Source organism: Lissotriton vulgaris, chromosome 1_1 (genome assembly GCF_964263255.1).
Source record: "Lissotriton vulgaris chromosome 1_1, aLisVul1.2, whole genome shotgun sequence".
Classification (NCBI taxonomy): domain Eukaryota; kingdom Metazoa; phylum Chordata; class Amphibia; order Caudata; family Salamandridae; genus Lissotriton; species Lissotriton vulgaris.
Window position 1 is genome coordinate 835,334,822 of NC_141685.1, and position 12,883 is coordinate 835,347,704.

The 12,883-nt window shown below is 42.0% G+C and overlaps 1 protein-coding gene across 1 annotated transcript in view; it reads left to right on the top strand.

Annotated features, from left to right (window-relative positions):
• LOC147747977 (verrucotoxin subunit beta-like) overlaps positions 1-11,682 on the top strand; it is a 29,855-nt gene extending 18,173 nt beyond the window's left edge. Inside the window, exons 2-3 of the mRNA XM_086957447.1 lie at positions 9,666-11,606; positions 11,639-11,682. Coding sequence (XP_086813573.1) covers positions 9,666-11,606; positions 11,639-11,682 — 1,985 coding nt within the window. The remainder of the gene's footprint in view (positions 1-9,665; positions 11,607-11,638) is intronic.
• The last annotated feature ends 1,201 nt before the right edge of the window (positions 11,683-12,883 follow it).

A 12,883-nucleotide genomic window follows, 5' to 3' on the forward strand; every position in this document is an offset into this window, starting at 1 on the left:
TTTCACATTCGTTTGATATTCGATATTGGGGAATACGTGGCAACCTAACATTAGCTTTTAATGTTATGACATACGGTGCTATCTCTAAATGACCCACATCGTTAGAACCGCTTGCCCAAAGTACATCTGGAAGAGATGACAACTCAGTCGGAATTCTTTCTCTTGACAAATACATCGGGGAAATCACTTTCTTACCAAGCGTAAGTTGTACTCCCGAAGGAGAACAGTACAAGGTCGCATATAGTCTCTTCAGTAAATCCAAGCCTAACAAATTTTCGCCACAACCTGTGGTAAGAATGAGGGGTGCTTCTAATTCGCATGGGCCAACAGAAAGGGGCATGGGGCTGGAGATCGGGTTTCTAACAGGGGCGCCAGAAAAACCTACTGAAACATTCATTTTGCCAGACAAAGGTGCGCCAGGACGTTTTGAGTGCATAATCGTACTTTTTGTAGCACCAGTATCCAGCAGAAATGGCTCTGACACTCCGGATGTGATCACCTCAACGTAAGGTCCATTCTGGTCTACTGGAACTGAAACAACTCCCTCTCTTTGTCCATGGCTGTCCTAGCAATTATTACCCTCATTCTCGTTTTCTGCGTAATAGTCATCAGCATAGTACTGAGCTGTCCTGGAAGACGCATTATGCTGTTGGTCAAAGCTATTCATGGAATTTTGAGGAGGAAAAGAAGTGGTGTTCTGGGAGAAATTTCCATGGCCCCTACCTCTAGGAACCTGTTGAACACCTCTACCTCTTCCACCGGAAACACCATTTAAGCGTTGCGCAAGAGCTTGACAATTACTTTTGAAATGACCCTCTTCTTTGCAATAGGCACATTGATTCGGGCCATACGGAGAACGCTGATGGGAAAACTCGTTCCCTTGCGCGTTTCTTGAATACTGCTGTGGCTGTTGATAATTGGGCTGACTAGCCGTGCGAGGCGGATAGGCTTGCTGGAGAAGAACTTTAGTTTTTAACTCTTTAGTCTTCTTCTCTGTCTTATCTAGCTCGTCTTTGCGCCTATTTTCATAGTACTGGGCTGTGGCTAAAATATGTGCTGACGTGGAGACAGCTCAAGCACTCTCTGAATCTTTCAATTTATTGCACAGTTCGGGAAGCAGATTATGTACAAATTTGTCTACAAACAATCTTTGACCACCCTCGGTAGCCATGTCCTGACCACTATGATCAGTGAAAGTCTCCTCAAATCTCGTGAAAAAGTCGGACACATTCTCATCTTTCTTCTGTTTGCATGCGGATAGCTTGTCCCAATTTACTCGCAATTCAGGCATTAACGTTTTCATGTACGCAATAATCCTACCAGGAAGTTCTGCTATTAAAGGCTCGGGTTTAGAACCACCAATTTGTCTAGCGTCAGTAGCGGTAATATTAGCCCATGAATCACCTAGTTCTTGATCATGATCTGCATGACGAATTTTACTCCATAAAGGATGCGGAACAACATTCCCAAACAACATGTCTATGTCTGCTAAATTCATTATACATGAGCTGGCAGTTTGTGATAACTCCTTGTAATACCCTGCGGGATTTTTACGCGGATCGGGTAATGTCTGTTTGAGTGCTAGAACTTCAGATCTTTTCCAGGGGACATGTACCCATACTCGCTGGAAATGCGGTGGAACAGGTGGTTGTGCATTCGCATCACCTTCCCTCCATACTGGAGGAACCTCTCTCATGGGGTACTGTCGCGCCTTTTTCCTATCTGACACATCATCTTCATACAATGATCTCGAAACGTTTCCCTTACTCCTGTAAGATAACAATACATCTATGGCTTTTTCGACATGGGAACCTACAATCATACCCTTATAAAACCTAGCACGCATACGAAATAACTCATTCATTTTGCGTTTGGGATCGTTTGTCTCCAAATCGTCACAAAGATATACACACATCTCCTCAAAGACGTATCTTTGAGTGGGCGCATCCCATTGACTGAAAACTTCCATAACAGACTGAACATCATATTTAGCAGTGCCAGTAACCCATTTGCGTGCTAACTCATTTAGTACTTCTCTTTCCTCGTAATCAGGCAGTTGACTACGCAATTGTCTACGTTCTGTTTTAGGGGTCGTTTTGGGCGACCCGAAGAAAGGTGATAATAGACCAGTGACAGTACTTGTCACTCTCTGTCTGACAGAAGGAGAAGCTTGCGGCGAAGCAGATGCGCCAGAAAAGACAGGCTGATGTAAAGAGGAAGTCGAGGCAACAGCAGAGGAAGTCGAGGCAGTAGCAGACGTAGTATCATAGTGGATAGTTGGAGCAGTAGGCAAAGTCATGGAAGTAGAAGGAGTATGTAGCAAAGGCGGCGGCCCTTGAGAGGGCTGCGCCGGAGAAGTAGGAACCAGCTGAAGAGGAGCTGGTGCTTGTGCAAGAGCTGTTTTTCGTGCGCTAGGGCGTGGTATAACAATACGTCTCGGGGGTCCCACAACACTCGATGTATATGGCGGTGGTGAATTCAATAAATGGGACATTAACGGATCTTTCTCTGATGTTCCCTTTGAACCTTGTCCCTCATGTGGTAACATCGGGTAGCATTTATCTATTGCTAGTTTCTTGCTTCTGAGCATTTGTTCACTTTCCTGCTCTTCCTCATTATCCCTGTATGCGATGGCAGCTTGTACCATCGACATACCTCTTTTGTTTTTCTTCGCTAGTTTCATTTCTTTCTGTTTGGCTTCTTTGCGCCATAAGCGAAAAGAGTCAAACATCGCCGGCCGGGCTTTCTTCTTGAACAATTTGACCTCGAGGTTGTCTAATATTTCTGAGTCAAAACTACCATGTTGGGGCCATTTTAAAACACCATCCTTGCGGGTGTATTTTATCCATACCTCATTATACGTGATAGGACCTACTCCGGGCTTTATGTATAACTCATATGTTGGAGTTCCAATCGGAGGAACCGGACACGAATCCTCTAATCGGGAGTCCTTACTACAACCAAGACAAAACAAGTTTCCAAGTCTGCTAAGACCAGGCATCTTTGCTCACTAGTCTAGCTTCAAACTTCAAGGGATTATCTAATTATGATATTTTCGTGAATACACGAATCCCTCGGTTTTGGTGCTTGCAAGTACCAATATTCAAACCGTATCTCTGGGATACCAAACTAAGAACCAAGAACCAATACAAATCGTATCTCTAGGATACCAAAGCTAAGAACCAAACTAAGGACTAGACTAAGAACTGGGAGACGCTCCACTTATACTTAACTGAATATTGAAGATCGGTGAGGTCACTAGAAGACTCGTCTATCGTTTCGCTCTACCAAGGATCACTGGGTCCAAAACAGGGCGATAGTCAGGGCAGCAGTCCTTCGTAGCCGTCGGGACGCGGGGAACCTCGCAGCAAAGACCTTCGGAACCACGTCGACATGCAGGGGTCGCTGAAGTGGCTGGCCGTCCTCCGGAATTTTCAGACGAAGCTCCTCACGAACATCTGGCTTGGACCGTCACCGCTTGATATCGCCTCGAGTTGGGCGCCAACTGAGGTGCCGGGTTTTTAGAGACCCGGTGGTGCCAGGTGATCACACCCGAAGACCTCTAGGTTCTCCCTGTTCTGGACTTACAGAAACACAGAGTCTTCTAGGTGAAGTCAATGATCGAGTTTTATTGGCTGCAACCAAGTAACATGCGTCCTAGAAGTACGACAACACGGGCCGTAAGTTCTCAGGAGACTGTTCGTTTTTACAGAACCAGACTTCTCCTTATATACACAAATAACAGCTGCAGGCAAGAATTCTTAAGTTTACGATATGGCAATACAAATATTTCCACAATAATACAAAGAGCAAAGTCATGCTGGTCAGCACATATTTCAGATGTCCAGTTAGTGATGGATTACTCCGCCAGATCCAGAACTCCCATCAGATATCGATGAAATGCCAATAAGGTCGAGCACCCTCCCATCATAAACGGGTCATAAACAAGAATCATGGACAGGTGTGTGTGTATGGGAAAACAGGGTCTGTATGCAGTGAAGGGTTTATGACATGTTGTGCCTTGATGATATCTGGCTCGGCTACTGAGTGAGGAGTTGCCCAAACAGGCTTGGCTGGAGGCAGTGGAGTCAGCTCGGCCAGGTCATGGGGAAGTCAGCTACGGTGGACGTGTCCTTTCAGATCAAAACCCGGCCTTAATCAATTGATTATATGAGGGCAAGTCATAAGATGGATGCCGTTCACAAAATGGCGTCTGAGGGTTCGAGACGGAAACCACGATTTAAGGGTGTCAGCATCACTCGATCGTGACGCAAATGCATAGGGACGATGTCCTAATTATTACCGGTCCGTCGATACCAAATTCGTCATGTTACGACGACATTTGTGACACGAGTGTGCGGACCCCGAGGCTGGTGAAACGAAAGGGTCCAAAATTGCAGTACCACAATGTTCATGTAAATATGAAGAACAAACGGTGAATGCCATGCTCCAAATTCAACTGTGCATTAAAGTTGAGGCAGTGCTTAGGTGCAAGAAGACATTATTACCGCCGTCTTCTTTTTCCCTACACATCATCAATTCTTGTTCCATTGAACTGCGTCTAATACTGTGTTTTTAAAAGTTCTTCTTAAGTGCAAACAATGACATTGCCTTGAGCTCTGAGCAACTCAACTTAAAGTGCTTGATTACAATTATTAAACAAAGTACTGGCCTTCATGTGTTGACCTACGCTTCTGAACCGAGTAGGCCTCTAGAGAAATCCTCTTTAATAACCAATAGCCTGTGACCCTAACAAATGGTGGCAGCCAGTCCCCTAACATATGCACCCAGTAGACCCATTTCAAGATAGGAGTGCCTCGATTGCAGCAAGTGCTTTTAAGGTGCACATTTTACAAAATATTATCCCCTCCATTTTATTTTTAAAATTCCAGTGTTTCACATGAATAACTTCTATGGCATAAAGGAAAGTTGGGGAGATCATTGCACTATACACAGAAATTAAATGGGTAAAAAGTCTTCGACTTAAAACCTCATAAAGCGCCAAGAGTGCGTTTGCAAGTGCTAGTGTTTACCAGAGATGTGAGAAATGTGTTCCTTTGCGGAGAGGTTAGCATAAAACACCTTTCCTAAATACAGATAAGTATTAACACTTTCAAATTCATCGCTTCCTAAAAAACCTTTATAATTCGCAATTTTCAGCGCCCCTTGGTTCTAAAAGACATCAATTTACTCTTATTGACATTAATTTTCAAATAATGACTGTCTGCATACTTATTTAGACATTCCAGTTGTTTCTGCAAACCCTTATGGATCAGATAAAAAATCACAATGTCATCTACTTGGGCCACATGTACGTAGGTTTTATCTGGTTGCACGTTTGTGACCGGAAAAATGTATTTTCCTATGTACAAAACCCATTTTGGGATTTAGTAACCCATTACCGAATCGCAAGGGTATGTATGAATGTTTTGCGATCGCAATGTGGTTGCAAAATATTTGCATTTTATCACCAACTTCAAGTTGGTGGTAAATCATTCGCAAATGAGAAGGGGAAGGGGTACCCTTTGTGAATGCATGTGAAAAAGTTTTTCCACGGACCACTGCCTACTCTTAAAAAAGGAAACTGAAATGTGTCCTTTTTCTTTTTGAATTGCATCCCATTTTCCTTTAAGGAAAAGAGGCTGCACTTTAAACAAGCATTTGCAATGCAATTGGTCTCACCTTTGGGACCTTATATGTATTTAGCCATGCAACACAGCACATTAGCACGGGAGCTGGAACATCTACTGTTCTTTAACATGGAGAGAAAGTAAACACCAAACTGCGTGACACACCAGGTATGGGAACACATGAAGAGAAATATTGCCTTTCAGTGGGAAATGGTATAGTGCAAAGCTCTGTTTTTAATATAAAATCAGGGCCTTCGGGGTTCATATCACTGAAAATACAAGTTTTGAAAAAAATATTATTGTCTACGGGTGCTTGTGGAAGACAATTAATATGGACTATCTAGAGAATGCTAAAGTGATTCTGGTATTTTACTGACCTCTGCTGGACCTTTTCTATCAAGACAGTTAAATAGAGGCAGTTGAACAGAAAAAAAGTCCCTAAGCGAAAGTAGACAAGTCCTAGGGCTGATCTCCAGAGCCCACAAAGTACATACACATATAAGTGTATACTAAAGTGTATAAGTATGTACTAAAGTATATACCAGAGGTCTTAAATGCTCGACCTAAAAATAAATGCTGCTTTATTTAAAAGCAAACATGGTGGTCTGCTTTCCCCAGCAGGCCCCATTTTAGCGATTCCCAATGGGTCGCAAATTGCGACCGACCTCATAAATATTAATGAGGTAGATCAATTGCGACCCTATTAGGAATCGCTAAATGTGTCTAAGACACATTAGTACATCGATGTTCGCAATTTCCCAATAGCAAATCACTAAAAATCGCTATTAGGAACTCTAAAAATTTTACCTACGTACATGTGACCAATTGAGACTATATTGCGATGACCTAAGTTCAGAGCATCCCCTACTGATTTAACAACTACAGCAACCATCCCATCACCCTCTACTTCCCAAACACCATCTACACCTAGCACATTTACCCTTACTCCTCCCTCCCAAACGACCACCATTCCTCCTAAGCCAAATGAACCACCGCACTTCCCAAATAATTCATTGAGGTACCTGGATTCCACCTGCTCGAGATGTGAAACAAACCCTTTTTGGGGGAAATGTTATTACTATGCACCATGGACCTAAGTGGCAAGATTTGTAGCTGTGATGCCATCTCCCACTACTGTGGTTTGCTTGATTTGTATTTGAAATTTCTTTAAAAAGACAATTTTATTTATGACTATGGTTTTGAGAGAAGTATCTCATTTATCAATAAAAATAATTTCTTTTCACCGTGTTATGTTTTATGTTGAACACATATGCAAGGTGCAAATATAATTGCTTTTAATACAGGGACAGTTTGTACATACTAATTGTTCTAGGTTATTAACATTAAAGTGATATCGCCTTTCAACAACATTGAAATCTTATGGCAACTTAAATTTACATGAGACATCTAATGTTTAGATTAAATTAAGGTTACATATATTTGTCAGGACTTGGATTAATGCTTGAGGGGGATAGCCAATCTACCCAAGCAACAATCACTATGCTTGAAAGGGTGAACAACAAAAGTCTATAAATCTTTTAGACTTGGTATCATTTTTATTCTGCAAATTCAATTTAGCATTTCTAAACTGCAGAGGCTTAAATGACAGGCCAAAGGCATTTTTAAAAGGGTCACTTAAGTGCTGCAAGCCCATAAGTATCATTTAATATACACACCAAGGGTACATGAGTGCCACTTTACTTGGAACTTATCAGTACATGAAATGTGCCAATTATGTGTAAACCAAAGGAGTATTCAAATCTCTTTTGTCATGGCTAGCATTGGTAAAGAGGCTAGAGTCCTAATAAGAAACATAAAGATGTTCAGATAACAGGAAGGATGAAGGTCAATATTGTAGGGGGTGTTGAGAGTTTCAGGGCAAGGTGCAACAGGTATTAGAAGTATAATAAATAGCAAAGTGACCTATAAGATATGATGATTGAATTAGTGACATTTTAACATATGTAATAGGGATTAAAAACTGCAGTATAAGGTCACTATGACATACATATATGCGTATACGGATCTTTAACCTATGTTTAAGTACTTGTATTTAGGTTTATAATCATTTAAAGGTCAACTCTACATTGAATATTTGGTGTGCGCTTCTCTCATGACGACAGAAGCTTACACCACATTTACAATGGACATTATTGCATCTATGATGAACATGTGTATAAATATGTATAAACAACTTATTTGCCATTTTCAAGGGTACATGACACATTTACATATGTATCACACATTATATTAGTAAATAATGATAGTTGTTGTTAGTGCAAGATTCTGAAAAATCAAGAGACTACGGGACAAATCGGAATGGGTAAGTTAAATGGAAACAAGTTAAAAAAAATTAGCTTTAAGTACACATACCTTCTAATATGGTGGTGACCTGGTGGATAACCGTCCATATCGAGCAGCAAGTAAGTGATATCCTGTAACATAAGGTGCATGGCGAAAAGTTGAACTGTAAAGGTAGGTAAGGTTAGCTTAGCCCTTTTATAGGTTTGAATCCACCAGGTCAGGCGTGGAGGTTTAACCGCCATGTTTATGTTGACTGTAAGCAACACCGGATTTGGGCGGGCAGAGTTGTAGCTAAAACGTCTTTGTCAGCAGCTTTTCGGGGCAGAGTTGTAGCTAAAAGGTCTTTGTCAGCAGCTTTTCGGCTGCTGCTCTCATTGATGGAGGAGTTTGCATGCGATAGTTATAGCGGGGGTTTGAAGGAATTTTGTCTGTCATACCACCAACATATAAATCAGGTGGGCAAAGAATACAGACGGTGGACGGATGCACTGTCAATTTTTGAAGGTTTAGATGCCTTCTCCAAAATGGAACCCAGGCCTTTATCCAGGGTAGAAACTCTGAAACAGTATGCAATGTTAGTTAGGAAGTTATTTATACTGGTCAGAAAATTTCTTATTTGACAGATTCTTCACTGACAATACGAAAACAAAATCTGTGTAATACCCACTCAGCCACAGAACTGATTCCAAACCTGTTTAAATATTTAGGGCCATAAGTTCAAACATTTTTGCCTGTCGCAAACAGGTCGATTCACAGAATCAGCCCGTTTGCAAACACAAAAGGCATTTTGACATGTACTAAACACAAATAGTGATTCAGTAACCAGATCCCAATTTGGGTTTGCGATTCGGTGTTCGGAAGGGGCATGTTTAGGGCGCTCCTTCTTAATACCGAATTGCCTTGGTATGTATGAATGTTTTGCAATCGAAATGCGGTCACAAAACTTTCGCATTTTTCCACCAAATTCCATTTTGTGGTAACCCATTCGCAAACAGGAAGGGGTCCCCAAGGGACCCCTTCCCCTTTGTGAATGTTTGTAAAAGCACATTTTAAGAGCAGGCAGTGGTCCCACAGACCACTGCCTACTCTTAAAAAAATAAAAAGAAAACTTTTCATTTTTGTTTTTGAAACGCATCCCATTTTCCTTTAAGGAAAACAGGCTGCATTTCAGAAAAAAAGGTTGCTTTATTTTGAATCAATCACAGACAAGGTGGTCTGCTGACCTCCATTAATGACCTACCTCATTAATATTCATGAGGTGGGTTTATGTGCGACCCCCTGGGAATTGCAAATGAAACTTTAAAGAATTTTATACATTTCAATTAGCGATTTCCTAATTGCGATTCATAGGCAATTAGGAACTCGCTACTTCAAAGTGGCTCTGGAGGGCAAAAGTCCAGGAGGTACTGGTCTCTGGAGTGGGCAGTGGCTGACTATTGTGTCAGTGCAGGTGAAGTCTAAATTATTGGTTTGGGCTTACTGCTAGTTTCATTCTTATGATCAATTGTCCGATTGTTTAGTATTGTGAAAAAATAAAGCCATTTAAAACTGACTCCTCCATGCAACCTCACTCCTCCTACCTCTTTCTACTCAGAATTCATTCTTAGACAGATTTTATTAAATAATTGCTTTAAAATCCCAATTGATAGAATTGTGACAATGCAAGATGCAGAAATGGAAAATCTAGAATTTTTGATCTTTAACATCAACTCATTTTCCTTGTTGTTTCAGGTGTTACTCTATGGGATATGGAGACCATCCAGCAAGATGTGCATGTAACCCAGCAGCCCAAAACAGAATTTAAAATCATCACCTCTGACACCATTGAAGAAAAAGCTTCCGCCCTCAATCTCTCCACCTCTCTAAAAGCAAGTTTCCTCGGGGGGATGGTGGAAGTGGGAGGAGCGGCAAACTATTTAAAGGAGTTAAAAACTTCCAAGCGCCAGGTGAGAGTGACCCTAAAGTATTCAGCAACTACTCGGTTTGAAGAATTGACCATGAAGCACTTAGGACCCCAAAATATCTCCTATCCTGGAATATACGACCAGGATATGGCAACTCATGTGGTCACCGCTGTGCTGTATGGGGCGCAAGCATTCTTTGTGTTCGATCGAGAAGTGTCCTCATCTGAGCGCATTCAGGATGTGCTTGGGGAGTTACAAACAGCTGTAAAAAAGATCCCAATGTTTGGCCTTGAAGAGGAAGGAACGGGTGCCATGACGGAATGGAGAAAGCATAAAATTGAAAGTTTAAGCTGCACGTTTTTTGGGGATTTTGCCATAAAAAACAATCCTTCAACTTACGAAGAGGCCCTCGTCATCTACAAAAGCCTCCCGTCACTCCTAGGTGAAAAGGAGGGCGAGAATGTTATACCCTTAAAGGTTTGGTTGTATCCGTTGAGGAAGCTAGACTCCAGAGCTTCAGCGCTCATATGCAGTGTCAGCTCAGTGCTGATTGAAAGTTTCCAAGATGCCATGGAGGAACTCACTGATGTTAACATGCAGTGCAATGACATGTTGACCCAGCCAGCTGCCTTACACTTCCCTGATGTTAAGAATCGGATCCAAAAATTTAAGAACCTCTGTAAGCAGTACGGAATGGTATTTCAAGCAGACCTTGCTAGAGTCCTACCAGCCGTTCGTGGGGGTGGGGAAGAGGAACGTGCCCTGGTGGCCATTTTAACTGCTAAAGAAAAATCCCCATTTGGTACCATCCAGCTTTCTGAATTTATGCAGTCAAAGCAGAGTGAAGTCAGCTTCGTGAGCAGCTACATTAACTTGCTGACTGAGTCCAAGGCAGTAAATGTTGTAGACTCCCAGGTGGAAATACACCAAGTTCTCCGTGACCCCAAAGTGCAGATTGTAGTCTCATTTACCTTCACTTCCTTGAAGGAAGATGAGCCTTATTTGTCAGATCTAAATTCCTGGCTTCATCTACATTATATGACGGAAACCTCCAGTCCATCCTCTGCGAGCCCCGATTTGAGGCCCAAAGCGTCCATAATGTGGTTCAGTGATGCGGATCTCATTCATAAAACGAGGGTCTGCGTGAGCGAGTTCATCGAGTTTGGACGTGGAAATGCCCGGAATAATAAGATTAAATTTATTGTATCCTCTGTTGCAGATCCCAATAATCCAGGGACTTCTATTTACTTGTATGAAGAAGGGGTTCTAAAAAGTACAGCATTCCATCCCCCATGCCCAGACACCCCTGAGATAAGTCGAATATCTCATGACAGTGTGCGGCTAACCTGTGCACTGGGGCCTGTTGGGACTATCCCCATATTGGCCTATAAGGCTGAATATAGATCCATGAATGAAGACAGTTGGAGCGGCGTGGAAGAATATGAAACTAGCAACATTCTCACTGTTACAGGTCTACGCCCTAACACTCTGTACCAGTTTAGGCAATCTGACGTGACTGCACGATGGGTCACTTTACCAAGTGATCCTACCTGCATGATAAAGATGCTTCCATGCAGCCCACCCGAGAAGGTAACCGGCCAGCGCAAGGGACTCAGATCTATTCACCTCACCTGGCAGGAGCCTGGTATGATTGGTGCTGGGGCAAGAATAAGTGACTACAAGATTGAATTTAAAGAAGACTCTAAAGATTCAGAGACTTGGATGGAAACATTGACTGGAAAGAAAGCAGAAATATGCACTATTCAGGGACTCAATGCAGATTCAGCCTACAGATTCCGAGTGTCTGCAGTCTGTGGCACCGCTGGAAGCAGCCTTCCGAGTGAGGAGTATGTCTTTTCTGAAGAGGAGGGTAAGCAATTGTACTGAACCACATTCTCTTCCTAAGACCCAAGTATGCAATTTACTTTGTAGACAGACTTAGCCATATTGCACTACCCAGGGCATAATCCAGAATTTTTACATGAAGGGCCAGATTTACTAAGATTTGACACAACGCAATGCAGCAAGACACCTAGCTGCGCTGTGTCAAATGGAGATGACAGAAATGCACCATATTTACTAACGTTGGGTGCATTGCTGCTCTCTCAGCACTGCCTCACTTGTGGCTGCCAAGCGTCAATGCATACACCATTGCGCCATTGTGCAAGGGTGCCTGCATTACAGCCAGGATTGTTTTTGTGAAAGAAGGGACACCTTCTTGCACAAAAATAATCCTCAGAGGCATTGTTCTCTTTCAAAGTGTTCTGCAGAACGCAGCACACTTAGAAAGAGAAAATACTGCTCGTAGCCAGAAATATATTTTATGGGGGACATGGCCCTCGGCTATGACCAAACATTAAAGCTGCCCTCTGTAGGTCCATTATTCCCCAAATACTAGTTGTACCCCTAAATATCGACCCCCCAGAATATCGTGGTACAAGAATATCGATGACAGAATATTGAAAGGTAAGTATATAATGGGAAGTATATATTTACTATTCCTAACTCTGCATACCTTGAAGATATATGTATCGTTTAGGTACATATATGTGGAGGTGGGTATAGAAAAAACAATATTACCTGTCTGCATTTTAGATTTGTTGTTCTGTCCTTGATATTCTGTATTTTAAGAGACAATGGTCCCTATCCCGTAAGTATAGGCAATGTTAAACCGAACAACATCATTCTTTGCAATCAAAAAAGGGAAATAATTTATTTGAAAAGCAATCAAAAACATTAATTCAACGAAGGGCAGTGGGTTGAAAATGGGGTTGAAATCACCAGATTTCCAGACCTCAGGCATTCAATTACTAATGCAGTGACTTGGTAACATTTACTTATTTACAGTAATCGCATTTATGAAATACATCTTGTGCTCTACATAAATCAAGCCAAAATCAATTGGAGTCATGACATAGTGTCGACGACGTTTCAATTCCCACTACCATAGGGGATCATCACAAGGACGGAAAAACTATGCCTGAGAAAGGGGGGGGGGAAAAAGAAGCAGAAGAGAATAAATGGGGTAAGAAGAAGGCTCGGTGA